The 17,607-nt window shown below is 35.0% G+C and overlaps 1 protein-coding gene across 1 annotated transcript; it reads left to right on the top strand.

Moving 5' to 3' along the window:
* Positions 1 to 5,841: 5,841 nt before the first annotated feature.
* On the top strand, positions 5,842 to 17,556 carry LOC134851097 (uncharacterized). The gene is made up of 2 exons (XM_063867026.1): positions 5,842 to 7,505; positions 16,306 to 17,556. Exons 1-2 carry the CDS (start codon positions 6,110 to 6,112, stop codon positions 16,536 to 16,538), a joined length of 1,629 nt encoding a protein of 542 aa, XP_063723096.1. The 5' UTR covers positions 5,842 to 6,109; the 3' UTR covers positions 16,539 to 17,556.
* Positions 17,557 to 17,607: the final 51 nt, after the last annotated feature.

Genomic DNA, 17,607 nt, shown 5'->3' with positions numbered 1-17,607 from the left:
GTTCCTTCGCCCATGAGAATAGCCTCTCACTGGATAGGCGCACAATTCGTTGTTTTTAGGTCTCTGGAATGTAGTGACAAATCTTTAAACATGATAAAGTTTTGTCAGAATGATCAAAGAAAACGAAAGAACAACAGAAGAACTAAAAAAGCGTGTTTGCGCGAAATATGCTTACAATTCACAAAATTCTGAAGTTATTTGATACATCTTCAGAATTTTCTTTTCCGACAAAAGTGCATTTTTGAACTGCAACCTAAAAATGGTGCTTATTTTGGAAAAACTACCGTTGGGTTCAAAAAAGTGTGCACAGTTTCCCCATCTCTGATACTTATCCCTAAATTCTCCCAAATTTATCCTGAAAGCTTGAATCTCGGTATAAAGTGCCGTGAGTAAGTTTACTAAAAAACAAAATCAGTTTTTTTAATATCCGCTGCCTTGAGAGTTAACGTTTGAGCCGAACAAAAAAGAAATATGACCAATTAGCTTGCTTGATTTCAATTCGGAAAATGATAATTTATGAATAGCATTTTTTGAGAAAAATTCATTTTATGAACCGAGTCATAATTTTCTAAAACGCCCCAAAAAACTGGATTAGAGCGTTTATTCTCAAAATCAGTGCTCTTCAAAATGAATTTTTTCAAAACAGCCAATTTCTTTAGGGGTGTTTCATTGTGAAGAACGCAAAAGTTGGATCTCCGTTTCAAATATAAGACTTTAAGCAGCTGAAGCGGTTTTTAAGCAATGGTTTTGGATAAATAGAAACAAAAAGATAAATTACACAGTCCAATAGTAACTTTGAAATAAGTTTGTAGATTTGGAAAGTTTGTAGATTGAAGAAACATTGCTGAAATTGTGTTGGCAAGATTTTAAGTAGTTTTGAGTGCCTTTAAACTAAAAAATTTTGTTTTTTTTTTGCGCTGAAACTTAGAAAACAAACTGACGAAAACAATAAGATACAACGATGAATTGTAGGTCAGTTCAAAAGTTTGATCTTTTGATTTTAAAAGTTTTTAGGAAAAATTCTGAGCTTCAAATATCGAAAACCAAAATGCTGGCCAGCTCAACAATCGGATTTGCATAGTTGCTCTTACTTCAGCTTTTTTCTTTAAAACTTTAAAAGTTTAAGTTTACTCGAAGTTTATTTTGTGAACTAGCAAATCAGAACAAATACTTGGGTTTCAAGTTTAAGATGCATTTGTTAACCACTCAAAAAATCTTTTTAGCAAAATTAACAAAGTATATTTCAAAGTTTAAAATTTTAAAGTTTTTGCCAGAATTCAAAGATTAAATAATCTTCTGAGCCTGTGAGGGTTATGTCGAGCGTAATGCCTGCGTTCGTATTTTTATTTACAAAAATTGTCATACATAGCGGCACAAACATTTCACAAATCAATCCTATTAAATTGCCAAAAAACTATAAAATGCCAAAAAAAATAATCTAGCTTGGAATGTTAAAGTTTTCTCGTTTAATCGAAATAAAGTTTCGGTTAAATGATTTTTTCGCCATCTTTTTCTTAGATCGCTTGACTCTTCCGGCTTAATATTGACAAAAAATTTCAAGAAATACTGCTTTGTCCTTCTGTCTTTTTCCCTCAATTTTCTTTGAAGTTTTTGACAACATGGCATATGTGTAGGTTTTTCTGTGTAAAATGGGTTTTTCTTTGTCGCAATTTGGGATGATAAAAGTATATTTTCAGGATTTTTTATTAAAAGTTTTAAATCTTCTTTTTAATGTACCTTTTTAAAATTGCTAACCTCTCACTGGCAGTTTTTTATACAAAATTTTTTGCATGCCATTAGACCAAAACAATGAAAAGCTAAATTTCTCCTACAAAAAAGTGGCAAACTTTGTCGAACCAGGAGTTTATGTCTTGAACATAAGCAACTGGGTAATCAAAATTTGTTGCCTTTTTTTGTTATGAGCGTTTTCGCTTATTGTTTTTGTTTTCACTAATGAAATGCAAAATACTCCGTATCGTAAAAAATTTTTACCATAAATTTAAGAGATAACTCAACCAACTCATTCAATGTTTTTTTCCTCACTACATCTCATTTTTTTTTCAGCTAACACTCGCAAATAAGATTTTTCTTCCATAAGCATTGTAACCTAGTGTCCTCCGAATGCAAAGTTGGCAAACAATTTTGCAGGAATTTTCATAATTCCTGCTTTTTGCAAGAACCTTGCAAGATTTGCTTTCATTTTGTAAAAAAAAATAAGCAAGTTTTTGCTTCTGCCATGAAATAGTTGTAATTTATTTTTACTGTTTGCGATAAGTTCATTGCTTTTTAAAGTATCTCCAATCTCTAATTTAAATTACAAAGTTTCACAGATTGCTGAATTATGCTTCCCTACGACGAACGAACCATAAGAAAAATTCACGATTACATACAAAGTCGTTTTTTTTAAAGTTGTATACAATTTTTTTTCAAACAGTTTTCAAGATAGTACAGGTAGATTTCATGCATAGTTCAAAAAAGTCAAAAGCGTTGAATATCGGTCGTTTTTCCCGTTATTTAACTATAAAATAATAGGTTACTTGCAAAAACGCAAGTAAAAATCTATAAATTCAGATGTTTGCCAGAAAAGCATATATGATAAATCGTCCGTTATTTTTGCGTGGATAAAGAAACGGAAATATTGAAGTGACCAACGCAAAAATCTTATGTACTGGTTTCATATAGATTTCCGTTGATTTAGTTTTTTTGGAAAAACTAATGAAATTATTTTTGTACAAAAAACTGTTTGGTCATGTAAAACTTGCAAGATTTTTGCAAGATTCTTTCAAGATTTCCATTCTGAATTGAGAATGCAAAATATGCAAGATTCTCGAGAGGCTCTAGCAATATTCTTGCAAAATTTGCATGCCCTTGCTAGTACTGCAGAGCCAATTTCACATTGAATCCTAGTTGTTAGCTTACATCAGTAGTGACTTACAGCGGGTACGAATTAGATTAAAGCTGACTATCGATAATAACTTCATTATTATTCCTCAAGTACTTTTAAAACCATGACAACATAATTTGGCAGCTTAATTTCTATTTCTTCCCGGTCCAACAATGCAGGAAAATAAATATTTTGAAAAAGATAGCCGTTTACTGCGCAAGTAAAACAGAATCTTCCGACCACAGTCTTAGAAAAATACAACAAAGTTTTCTCGTTTCTTTTTGTCGGCGTGGTGCGATAAAATGAGCTGAACAAAAAACTGGAAATTAAGTAGATTCAACAGACATAATACAAAAAGCAAAATGAAAAAAACAATTTTTGTAGATAAATTACTTCAAAAAAAACAAAAAACAAAAACTTTCTAAAATTTTTTCAAGTTTTTGCAGTTTTTTGAATTTTTGAAAATTCAGATTCCAAAAATGCTCTGAAATACGCAAAATAAACTAACGTTACTCGAGTAAAACTAAGTTTTTTCATTTCAAATGAAGCTATTGTAGGCTTTTAAGCACTTAAAACAAGACTGCTCGCTCACTTTATTCGCTCGAAATAAGAGAAAAAAATCAAAGATTTTAAACCGGTTTTTCTCGTTGTTCGGAAATCATTTTTTTTTGAAAAATTTTATCTTGTTCCAATCACGACTGTAAGGGCTTTAATATGATATATCACCCAATCAGTCCGATGATTATTTGTGGTACCTGATTTTGCGTGGAAAAAAAATAAAAACTAAAAAAATACCCGAATACAAAGTTCCTCCCCATTTTCAATGGTCGGAACAATATTTCAACAGTAGTTTGAAATATCCATTTTTTGGATGAATCAACACTAATTTTAAAAATTTTTCGCACACTTTGAACCACAAAAGCTGTAAAAAAATATTATTTAAAGCTAGGGTCCAATTGACAATCCAGAAAGCTTATAGGCTCTAACAGAAGAGCGTCTGATGGCAATATTTCCGTCAACGAAAATAAAATTACTGCGAGGTTTCCCGATTATATTGAAGCCAAGCAGTTCGTTAGCCCCTACTGAGTAGCGTGCCGAGTGGAGCCTCATCTCAAATTCTGGTTGCTAGTTTTTTCCAAAGAGTCTCCCCTTCGCTACTATTTTAGAACCCCTATTTTTGATGCTGATCGCATAATCTTCAGCTAGTTGCTATTGATTTTATCATTTTTCAATTCAATATTTGATGCTTTCTTAAAACTTTATAAGAAGTAGGCATTAAAATATCTGAATCACTTACTTTCAGCCTATTTTTCACTAGTGAAATTACTTTTTCCAGTGAGATGAATTTCTTTTGATACCTGCAAATCACAGATGTCGATTACTAGTATCGTATACAAGTATACTACAAGTATACTAGTCAGTGGGAAAATATTTTCCCTTCAATGGGGGTGATTCACTGCAAGGAATGAAAAATAGTGAGTGTATAGTCCATTTAAGTAAGAAGGGCTGTGGAAACATTGTCCAAGTAAATTCCGTCATTGGAATATTCTATGAAGAATGTGCATTAGCAATACAGTGAAGGATATTTCATACTAGTTTACATTTGTCAATAGGGGGTGGGGTGTATATATTTATGCGGATGTGAAATAAAATTCAAATTGATGCAAAAAAATTCTTCATGCGTTTTGCTTATATTTCTTATCCTTATCTTAAGTTGTTTAAAGGGGGGCTGATTGACTCAGTTTTATTCGAGGTCCTAACAATGTCAAAAATTTCTTTGAAACTCTGCCCACCCCCCTGAGAAAATCCTAGATCCGTCGCTGCCGTGAATAATTCAAATTTTGAGAGGGGAACACAAAAAGAGCTAGTAGTGATAGAAGGATCTCTTTAAACATGTCTCTGAATTCGTGAAAAAAGCAGCTAAATTGATCGATAAAAAACCTTATAATCAGGGGCGGATCTAGAATTTTCTCGAGGGAGGGGTGGCGGATTTTCAAAAAATTTTCCAAAATTTTGACGACCTTTTTTTTTAGGTCGACCAAATTGATTTTTCGAGCTCTCCCAAAGCACTGTTTTGCCCCTATTTTGGCAAAATTTTAAGCGCCGCAGGCAAATTTTTGAAAAAACAGTCAAAAAGCCGTTTTTGGGCACTTTTTGAAAAATGTTGACAAAAAAATCGCGTTTTTTTTGGCGCGCGCTCCCCCTCAAAGTTAGTATATATTGGCGCCAAAGGCGCCTTTAGAAAAATTTTAGGGTCGGTCAGCCAAAAATGGATTTCTGAAAAAGTATCAAAGGGGGGACCCTTTGGGTCGGCAGGGGGTCGAATCCCTGAGGGGGGGGGGCATCCGCCCCCCGCCCCCCTAAATCCGCCCCTGCTTAGAATCACAATTTTTTTCATATTTTTTTGTATTGCAAACTTAAGCAGATTTAAGGGTTGGGGAGGCAGGAAGTTGATTTTTTGACCACGAAAAGGTCTCCTTTTGATACTGTTTTACGCCATTTATTTTCAGCTGATTGACCTTGAACCGTTTCTAAAGGCGCTTTTGGCGCAATATGTATTAGTTTTGGGGGGAACCGCGTACGGACTAAATTATTTTTTAAAAATCAAATCCTTCCAAAAATTCATAAGGTCAAATCTTTCTGTGGAGAGAAAGGAGGGTACTTCAACCTACAAAAAAATACAGTTTCTAAGTGTTACAGAGTAAAACATACTATAATGACGCACATTCAGAAAGCGTACGTAACTTGTCACAATTGAGCTCCGCAAGCCTCTAAAAAGTCTGCGAGGAGCGATTTGCCAAAAATCAACCTTCTTCGTGTGATGAAGCATGAACTAGAAAACTAATGGTAACAGCATGAAAGCTCAGAATCACTCGTAATTTAAACACATGAATTTGTATGTGCTGAAGTAAAAAGCCGATCTCACAGAAAAAAAAAAGATTTTTGTTTGACGTAGCATGCTCTTATGCGTTTCAAAAGTTTCATGCAGTTTTTGTGCAATGTACACAAATCATTTGTACGCACAATTTTCTTAATTCACTATTTTTTAAGTCTAAAATAATTTGACCTGATTGTTCACCAAAATTTATTTTGCGCGGCCAGATTAAGCAATGAATTCATAATTTGATAATTCAGTAAACTTATGGTCAAAAAAGAGATTGTGCTTTACAGACAAAAACTTTCGAGGACAGTTGTCAAAAATTGGTCGGCTCAAAATGCGACAACATGCCTGGTCCAGCGAATAGACTAGACAACAAATGTCAAAACTGCTTGAGAGTGTTCCAGAACATTCGGCTAAAGCGACTTCCTGTTTGCGCTCATACAGTATGTTCAAAATGCAACCCGGTGTTGCTTAGGAAGCAAGGGAAGCTCAAGGCTGACCAGTTATGTCCCGTTTGTGCCAAGAAACCGCCTTCTAATCCGGCATCAAAACCGAACCCACCGAAGTCGAAAGAATCACCGCCTGAAGTTGTCCAAATTAAATCTCCAAGAGAAGTGGAATTCAACAACCAGTCGAAAGATGATCAGGACGACTCGGAGGAGGACACTGGAGCCGATTCGCAGAGTGAAACCGAAACAGACTGCGCGATTTGCACCGATGAGTTAAAAAACCCGATAACTTTACCCTGCGAACATCGATTTTGTCAAGAGTGTTTTGACCACTGGGAGGAGCGAGCTTCTACGTGTCCATTATGCCGAGTTGTCGTAAACGAGGAGAAACAACGGCGAATTGATGAGGATCGGGAACGACGTCGGCGGCGCAGACATGCACGTAATGCGAGGTCGGTTCAACCTCCGTTTCCAGATCCTCTTTACAACACCAGAGCGGCAAGCGCCATCGCAGCGTCTATTCTTCTCATTCCCATGATAATCATGTTTATTTGCGGGAACTTTGCGGTGAAGAATTGTCACGCTATGATGTTCATTGGGTTTCCTTTTTGGACTGGAATTCACATGGTCATTGTAGTTTGCTTGACCCTGATGTCTGTTGGCAAAAGTTCCAGTACCGTCATTGTCGTTCAAATAGTTCTCGTGGGTTTTGGGATCATATTTAATACCATGTCTATTTTTCTGGGATGCTTTCAGTTGAAATTCACCATGAATAGTACAAAAATCGCTCGTTGTGACGAGTTTGACCCTGAGCCGAGAGTTTTGATTGACATTATGCTAATTTCAGCTTTCGTTGTTGCGGATGCCATTTTGATTTGCATGATACTAATCAGCATGGTTACTCTAGGAGCCAATCCTGCCGTGTGTATCCTCAAAAGATACATATTACCTAACTCGAACGCAACCCCGCATGCATTACTGCATTACTATCCTGGGAGTTTCTTTCCTCATGAAGGACATTTCTCGACGATCGGGCTACACGAACGGGTTTTCAACATCATGGGTTTTGTTTTAAGTGGGGCCCTTCTGGTGCTGGCAACCCTGGCGTTCCGCTTCTGTCACGCCTTCCGTGCTACAGGGATCTTTATCTGGTGTCCAGTGATGGAGTTGCTGTTCGCATTGTTCCACCTGCATACGTTCGGCAACCCGACTTGGTGTCGCATTACGACTTCGATGATTATCAGCAGTTTCGCCGCCCTCACTGCCTTCATTATGGCGTGCTTCGGCGGTGGTAAGTAACTTGAAAATCAATTTCAACTATTCGTTGCCTCAGCCTAATTTAGTCTAAGAAACAAAAAAATACACATCAGGTAGGTTTTCTAGAGGCAACTTTTAAAAAAAAATTTTGGAATCCAAACCGCAACCAATAAGGCTTTAATATGACACCACTTGATCCTCTACTGTTTTTTTCTTTCGAATAGTTGAAAGTTAGAGAAAAAAACTGCGTATAGTTCCTTCCCACTTCCTAATAACAAAGGATTCACCTCGTCAAAAACTTCAATAGTTCTTATTGCGCTACAAATTGGAAGCAAAATTCATTTTTGCTTAACACGGTCGAGTGTTTTTTAAGTACAAGGTCGACCGAATATGAGCAAATATACCGTTACATTTATACAGTTAGGTGTCAGTTTTTTAGGCAATAGAATCAAACGGAAAGTATTTCGAGGGAGCGTGGTTGGCTAGGTTACATATATTTTTTTCTTTCTTCTGAAGACGGTTAAAGTTCACATTGAGCGTTTTTGGCGAGTTTTTTTTTCATTGCGTAAAATCCGAGTGTGATAAAAAACCAAACCAATCAAAATCTTTTAAACTGTTCAAAAAAGCTGACGCTGTTCAGTAGTTCATTTTTCAGATATTCTGCCATTTCAACTTTTTTGGATTGCTTCTCAAATTTTTCAATTGAACGACATTCTACAAAAAAGTATGTAACCATATTAAGCAAGAATCTTTTAAAAAGAGCAGCGCCGTTTTTCATTCATTGCACTTTTTTCATTACTAATGCTCACATTTTATCATATGCTTCGTTAAATTTTATAGTTTTTGTGCCACTTCTAATACCAATTGACCAAATAATGGCAGCTCCACAGTTTTAAACAGTGCACTTTAAAATCAACTTTTGACCAAGCTGGGACTAAGTTTGAACCAACTTAGATTGTTTTTATCCAAGTTTTTCAAAACAGTTTATAGGTCAAATCAAAATCAAAACGGGAAAAATGGAAAAAATGCTACGAAAAGGAAAAGCCTGATAAAATTAACGGTGCGCAACGGCCAGAATTTTGTTTCAGTACCGTCTAGGCTACAGTTTTCCAAAAAATGTTTTAGAATAATGCACCAGCTGTAACTTACACTCAGAAAAGCCGCCTTTCAAAAATTATGTTCATGAAAATTGAACTCCCGGGATTAATTTTTCTGAAAAAATGTAGTCATAGGCTTTACAATTTACAGCTTTTTTGAATAATTTTTTAGTTAGAATGAATCTAAGGGCGAACAAGATCAATAATTGCGTCTCTCCTCGAATAACTTCAAGTGAACAATTCGACTGCTTGTTACAATGGCAAGCCTTGATTGTTCCGACTGTCCTTTAACGTATCTATCTGCAATTGTTTTGTTTTTATTAGAAAACCTATGAAATTGTCAAAAATAAATTGAAAAGGTTTAACATTGATTTCACGCACAGAATCATAACTTTTGCTTGTAGAAAAAAAATATTGGAGATTCCATAAATTAACTTTGAGAATAGCCTGAAATCATTCAAACTTCAGCATTTTACTGAAAAAAAAAATGAATTTAAACGGTAATCTAAGCAACTACCATCATAAAAATGCAATCCATCCCGCGTACAAAACAAAATGTGAAATCAATTTGGGCTATATCACGAAATGCATATTTTATGCTGAATCAGCATTACGAGGCCAAACGGTGTATTCTCTGCTCGTAATTTAAACACATTAATTTAGTCTAGGAAACAAAATAATACACATCAAGTAGGTTTTCTCGAGACATTTAAAAAAAATTTTTTTGGAATCCAAACCGCAACCAAGAAGGCTTTAAAATGATACCGCACTTGATCCTCTACTGTTTTTTTTTTTTCGAATAGTTGAAAGTTAGAGAAAAAAACCGCGTATAGTTCCTTCTCAAATCCTAACAAAACTGCTCGGATCAGGGCGAAGAACTGAATGTTCCAACTGCCTTTAAGGTCTATTGAGCACTAATAACATTAAAAAATTAAATGTATTAAAATAAAATGAAATTTTTTCTTTAAATTTGAATATTTTTATGAAAATCATCCCCGCACACGCCATATAAAGTTCAAAAAGACAGATTTAGCTCCTTGTAACAAATCAATTAAGGCAAATAGGCTTATTTCAACCAATTTGAAACGATTTTGAGACGGATTAACTCTCCGCTTCCGCGTTAATAGCGCGAAATATATCGCGCGTTAATTGTCTCAAACTGGCCAAAATGGCATTCTTTAAACCCCTATTAATTTACGAAAAATGATCACAGGGGAAATATCTTTTCAAATTTGAGTTTAGGACAACAATACTTTTTGAATGATATCAAAATTTAAAAATAGTTAGTTAAAAAATCGAAATTCGTCTGAAGAAAAAAAACCCATCCCGAGCACAAATTTTCCGTTACTTTCATATCGAAAGTCGGAACAATAACAAAGGATTTACCTCGTCGAAAGAATTCAATAGTTCTTGATGTGCTACAAATTGATAGCAAAATTCATTCTTGCTTAACACGGTCGAGTGTTTTTTAAGTACAAGGTTTAACGTATCGATTCAAACCGCAGCCTTTAACGTATCGATTCAAACCGCAGCCTTTATTGGTTGCGGTTTGAATCTTTTGCAATTCAAACCGCAACCAATAAGGCTTTAAAATGATACCATTCTTGATCCTTTACTGTTTTTTCTCTTTCGATCAGTTGAAAGTTAGAGAAAAAACCGCGTATAGTTCCTTCCCACTTCCTAATAACAAAGGATTTAACTCGTCGAACGACTACAATAGTTCATATTGCGCTACAATTTGGTAGCAAAATTCATTTTTGCTTAACACGGTCGAGTGCTTTCTAAGTACAATTTCGGTCGAATGTGGGCAAGTAAACCGTTACATTTAAACAGTTAGGTTTCAGTTTTTTAGGCAATAGAATCAAACGGAAAGTATTTCGAGGGAGCGTGGCTGCCTAGGTTACATACATTTTTTCTTTCTTCTGGAGACGGTCAAAGTTCACATTGAGCACTTTTGGAGCGTTGTTTTTCAAAGCGAAAAATCCGATTGGGATTAAAAACCAAACCAACCATATTCTTCTAAACTGTTTAAAAACTAACGCTGTCCACTCATTCATTTTTCAGATATTCTGCCATTTCAGCTTTTTTGGCTTGCTTTTCTTTAATTGAACGACATTCTACAAAAAAAAACATGTAACCGTAATAAGAAATCATTCAATAGAGCAGCGTTGTTTTTCATACATAGCATTTTTTTTTCATTACTTATCATTACTTATCATTACTTATGCATTTACTTCATGTGCTTCGTTAATTCTTATAGTTTTTGTGCCACTTCTAATACGAATTGACCAAATAATTGCAGCTCCACAGTTTTAAACAGTGCACTTTAAAATCGACTTTTGACCAAGCTGGGACTAAGTTTGAACCAACTTAGATTGTTTTTATCTAAGTTTTTTCAAAACAGTTTTTAGGTCAAATCAAAATCAAAACGGGAAAAATGGAAAAAATGCCACGAAAAGGAAAAGCCTGATAAAATTAACGGTGCGCAACGGCCAGAATTTTCTGTCAGTACCATCTAGGCTACAGTTTTCCAAAAAGTGTTATAGAACAATGCACCAGCTGTAATTTACACTCAGAAAAGCCGCCTTTCAAAAATTATGGTCATGAAATTGAACTCCCGGGATTAATTTTTCTGAAAAAATGTAGTCATAGGCTTTACAATTTACAGCTTTTTTGAATAATTTTTCAGTTAGAAAGAATCTAAGGGCGAACAAGATCAATAATTGCGTCTCTCCTCGAATAACTTCAAGTGAACAATTCGACTGCTTGTTACAATGACAAGCCTTGATTGTTCCGACTGTCCTTTAACGTATCTATCTGCAATTATTTTGCTACGTATCTAATTGTTCAGCAACATTGCTACTTTTCTTTGATCTTCTATGCTTTTTTGGATTCCACAAGCAAACACCTAAATCATTGTACCGCTCAAAATTGCTCGAAAAATAGGCGAATTGGCGGAATCCGCAACTGTATTTGCGGAATCCAGAACAGTTTGTGGAATCCACAAACAAATGATAAAACATTTGTATCGTTAAATTGAGCTGTTGCGGAATCCGCAACTGTAAGTGGAATCCGCAATTTGTAAATGGAATCCGCAAATTGTAACTGGAATCAGCATTTTGTTTGCGGTTTCCCTTTATATTTATTTATATATGTAGTAGCCTTTAAATACATGATTTGATTTCACTAGAATATAAATTTACTAGAATAGAAATTTTTTAGAATAGATCAGTGTTTGGGTTTTATGGAATCCCAATTACTGACCAGTATTTTGGATCGATGAAGTCCCCCAAATATTGAAATAATTCGACGATTTGCTATGCGTTGGGTTTTTATCCACGCTCAACCTAATGACTTCAAATAATGGATATATTCCATATTTACTCCACATTATTCCAGTTTTTGGGATTCCGTCAATCCCAAATACTGACCAGTATTTGGGATCGATGAAATTCCAAATACTGAACTAATTCGACGATTTGATTTGCGTTGGGTTTCTAATCACTCTCAACCTAATGACTCCAAATAATGGATATATTCCATTTTTATGCCACATTATTCCAGTTTTTCAGACTCCATCAATCCCAAATACTGACCAGTATTTGAGATCGATCGAATCCCAAATACTGAACTAATTTGACAATTTGCTATGCGTTGGGTTTCTAATCAGTCTCAATCTGATGACTCTAAATTTTGGATATATTCCATATTTATTTCGCAATATTCCATCTTTTGGAATTCCATCAATCCCAACTACTGACCAGTATTTGGGATCGATGAAATCCCAAATACTGATCCACTTTGGCGATATGCTGTGTGTCGTGTTTCTATACACTCTCAACCCAATGACTACAATTACTGCATTTATTCGGCGTTATGCTTCCGAAATCAGTATTTGGGATTGACGCAATCCCAAATGCTGACCTAATTTGTCGATATGCTGTGTGTTCCATACACTCTCAACTCAATGACTCCGAATATTGAAATTGTTCGGTGTTGTGTTTCCAAAATACTAAAAAATGACATCCACCGATTTAGGTGACCAATATCTTAAGACTTGTTCGTGGATTCTGCTTACAGTGATTAGCTCTTTGCTTTTAAATTACGCATTGCTAGAGATAAGAATTCCAGCTCAGCTTTTAATTGTTCATATGCAAGTTCAGTATTGAACAAATTTCGGAATCCACTCACAATTTGCGGAATCCACTTACATTTGCGGATTCCGCTTACATTTTGCGGAATCCACTTACAGTTGTAGAATCCAGAACAACTAGCTATATTTGTTTGTTGCGGAATCCGCAACAAAACAAGAGTGCCGACAAAATTTACGTTACAGGTATATGTATGCGAAATCCGCTGAAATTTTGTTTGTGGAACCCACTTAATTTTTGGAACATATTTTAAGACTTGTCTCTCGAATCCAGGAACATACAGATACAAAAGTGTGCTCCTATCCAGTGCACAGTTTGGCCTCGTAATGATAATTGATTCAAGTGTTTTCATTTTTTATGGATGAATGAATGATGTTACAATGTTGAGTATGAGGAGAAAATCTGTTCACATTACTTATTTTGTTAACCATGCCGAATTTCCTCACATTATGACATTGTTAAAATAGCTGCTCAAATTGAAAATGAAAGTTGGGGGAGGTGGAGTAGTAGAAATGTTTTAAGATTTTTTCGTGGATTACGCTGACAATGGTTGAAATTTTTTTTAAATTCCGCATGTGCATATGCAAGTTCAGTAATAAACAAATTTCTGAATTCCTTTACAGTTGGCAGATTCCGCTTACAAATTGTGCGGATTCCACTTACATTTGCGGATTCAACTTACATTTTGCGGAATCCTCTTACAGTTGCGGAATCCAGAACAACTAACTATAATCCACATAATACAGTTGCGGAATCCACGTAAATCTCGTAAGTGGAAGCCACTTACAGTTTGGAGCATGTTTGAATACTTGTCTCTGGAAACCAGGAACATACAGACACAAAATTGTGCTCCTATCCAGTGCACAGTTTGGCCTCGTAATGAGTTTTCAGATTTATTACACGCTTGGGGAGAGACTGTACGATTGATCCTATTAACATATTATAAACTATTATATATGAAATGAAAATAAGATTATATTAGGAAATCTTTTCACTCATGTGTAGAATTTCTTCTAGTATTGTCCTTCGTATATCCTCTCTTAACCCATTATATTTTTTCAAATAATTAATAAATATTTGATGAGGTTGTATAATACCTGATTTTGGTGAAATATAATCTTTCGTTACTTACTATATTAGGAAGCTCAAGTTGACAAACTACCACCTTCCTTCAAGGAAAGAGAAAAAGCATAAAAAAACGGGGTTCAAGATTGAAGGATGAAAATCAAAACTCAAGTAATCAAAATAGCAATTTATTGCAACATATTTTACATTATTTTAGAATTCCCTTTATCCTGAGCTCAAAATAACCTTTCTAAAATCAATTTGATGAGACTGTTGGAAATTCCTTTCATTTTGAAAGTGGCATTTCTTGATTTAAATCGCGCCATAAAAACCTGAAAAAGATTTTCGACCGGAATTTTCAGAACAACGGAAAATGCAGCAGAAAAACGCAATCTAATTTTGCAGACGCCTTCAAAAAAATGAAGTTGGCAAAATGAACGAAAAAAATGGTGGTGCCAAAAATCTTTAGGAAAAAATAAGTGCTAGTTTTAGGTCGACAAAAGTTATTTCCGAAAATATTTAAATGATCTTATTTTGTCTCTAAAAATTAAGACCGGGTCAAACTGGTTGTTTGTTTTTTTTTTGGAACGCGCTCTCTTCTCATTTTTATTTCAGATCTGTAATAGTCGCATTTGGAGTTTCGTGACGAAAAGTAGACAAAAAAGGAAGCCCCATCAAATCCTCCAAATCCACCTCTGCATAATAGGTTGATAAGTCTGTTTTCTGGAGTCCATGACAACATAACCTAAAATTGTTTGTCATCCAGTAGTACTCCAGCTTAACCCATTTACTTGAGAGAAGAAAATTTTGCAACAAACTTTCAGCAAATTGAATAGAGAAGAGAGTCTTCAATAAACTTCCAATCCGGTAGTTACTCTATAACACAAATAAATAGGGATCAGTTTCATTTTTTTCAGCACAACTGACATTTTACATGCTGAAGTTGCCTCTGTTTCAACTTAATGAAAATTTATTTGTTGTTGGGTACAAATTTCCACATTTATTTTCATTTAGCTGCCTCTGACAATAAGAAACACTTATTTAATGGGTCATATACATAGGTAGCAGATCTTAGTTTTTAGATCTCATAATACAAGTTTCTTTGAGTGTAGTAAAATGCTAGGGCTAAAGATTTGATTAACAATACGATTAAGAAATTCAGAAAGATGTTTTTTGAAGATGACCAAGACAAAAAACCTGTCTTGTTTACTATTTCATCACCCTATGGTATCTAATAGAAAGTATAAAAAATTAAAGCCAGCATCAAAATTCAGCGTTTTACTGAAAAAATTGAATTGTTAATCTAAGCATTTACCATCATACAAAGGCAATCCCGAGCACAAAAATTTAAAACCATTTTGGGCGATGCCCCGAAATGCATATTTTTTACTGAATCAGCTTTCAGATTTAATACCTGCTTGGGGAGGATAATCTACGGTAGACCTCTCAGGGGGCGGTAAAGGGACTATACGATTGATAATATATTATAATTGTATTATGCGTAATATAAAAATTAGTTTTTTTTTAAAATCTTTTCACTCATGTTTAAATTCTCTTCTAGTTTTGTGCTTCGTACATCCTCTCTTAAGTCATCATGCTTTTTTTATATAAAAGTCATATATTTGATGACGTTGTATAATACCTAATTTTGTGAAATAAATTCTTTCGTTTCTTAACATATTAAGAAGGTCAAGATAACAAACTCCAACATTCAAGGAAAGAGAAAAAAAGCATAAGGGAACGGGCTCAAGATCGAAGGATTGAAATCAAAACTCAAATGATTAAAATAACAATTAAATGCAGCATCCTAAATATCATTTTGAAAATCTTTTTGTCTTCAGCTCAAAATAATTTTTCTACAACCAAATTGATGATACTATTAGGAAATCCTTTCATTTTGAAAGCGGCATTTCTTTAATTAAACCCCATCAAAAAAATTCCTGAAAAAGTTATCGACCGGAATTTCCAGAACAACAGAGAGATATAGCAGAAAAAATCAATCAAATTTCGGAGACGCCTTCAAAAAATGAAAAGTTAGTAAGATGAACGAAAAAAAATCACACGGCAACTAAACTCTTCCTAACGAAGGCGGAGCCAAAAGTTTCTAGGAAATAGTAACTGCTGCTTTTTAAGTCGAGAAAATTTATTTCCCAAACTAATTAAATGACCCTCCTTTTGCCCTAATATTTAAGACAATTTTTTGAACTTTTTTTCGTCCCGCACTCTCTTCTCAAATTTATTGCAGATCTGTATTATGACGCATTTGGAGTTTCTTGACGAAAAGTAGAAAAAAAACGAAGCCCTCTCCAAATCTTCTAAATCCAACTCTGCCTAATAAGTTGAAAATTCTGTTACTTGAGTCCATGACACCATAACTTAAAACTATTTGTCATCCAATAGTACGCTAGCTTAACCCAACAAACTTTCAACAAGCTGACCAGAGAGTCATCAATAATAAACTAATCCGGTGGTTACTCAATAACGCAAATAACTAAGAGTTATTTTTCTCTTTTTTTTTCAGCACAACTGACATTTTCCATGAAAGATGAGACCCTGGAGGGCGATTGCACTCATGGCCCCTACCCGGAGATAGACAAGGTCATAGTGGGGGCATCACTGCTCCTCGTCGTCGCCAACTTCCTCACCACTCGATCATTTTCCAACCACATCGTGACCCCAAATAACAGGGTGGGGCCAGCACCCATAACAAACGCACAGCAACGTGCTTCAGCACCTACACCCAACCCTGTTTAGAACTCTAGAGCTAAAAACTGAGTATGCAGCATCAATTTGCAATGACTGATCTCTTTAACAACCTTTGCTCTGTTTCAGCATTATTCGTTGTTGGGTACAATAATTCACATTTACGCTCAATTCAGCCGCCTATAAGGAGAGACAATTATTTAATGGGTGCCATAGATATGGAAGATCAAAATTTTTAGATTCGAAATTACAAATATTTTTGAGTGTACTAGAAGAATGCTTGGCTAAATATTCGATTTAGAATACGACTAAGAAATTCTGAAAGATGTTTTTCGAAGATGACCAAGACACAAAACGGGTCTGGCTAACTATTTCACCCCTCCCCCTATGGTACCTAAAAATAGTATCCACCCCTGAACTAGACCAATTCAAGGATTCAGTGTATGCGAATAACCTTACAACGAGTTTTGTACCTTACAACGAGCTCCCTTCCTTTTGCAATAGGGATCAAATCAGTAGATCCCTATGGAGCTATGATTTTCTACTGATAATTCTGGTTGCCAAATTGTTCCAAAGGGTCCCCCTTTGGTATTAAGTTACATCAATTTTTGGCTGGTCAACCTCGAAAATTTTTCCGAAGGCGCCTTTGGTGCCAAAATAACTAAATTTGAGGGGGTAGCGCGCGCCAAAAAAACGCATTTAAAAAAATAAATTAAGAACATTTATCCACGGAGAACCGCTGTTGTGCCCTGCTTAAAAACTACATGCATCTTTTTTTTTTTTTATAAAGCGTGTTCCTAACATCATTTTTAGACCGTTTTTTCCAAAAATATGCTGCAGCACAAAAAATTTCTGCCAACATAGGGTCTTTTGAATATTTTTGGAGAGCTGAAAAAAATGTTAATTTTTTTTTCGAAAAACCGCCCACCTTAGAAAAACTGCGCACACCACTAGAACTAATAATTAACAAGACCGAAAAAAAACATCTGTCTGTGTCATAAACTAACTCACAATTTGTCATCAATTGTGCTTATAATTCAACAATAGCAAAGCACTATCGAAAATTTAATTTGGCCTTAAGAACAATTTTTTCGATAAAAAACTATCTAAATTTTTTGAC

The sequence above is a fragment of the Symsagittifera roscoffensis genome, chromosome 7 (genome assembly GCF_963678635.1).
Source record: "Symsagittifera roscoffensis chromosome 7, txSymRosc1.1, whole genome shotgun sequence".
NCBI lineage: Eukaryota > Metazoa > Xenacoelomorpha > Acoela > Convolutidae > Symsagittifera > Symsagittifera roscoffensis.
This window is presented reverse-complemented; position numbering and strand designations above follow the sequence as displayed.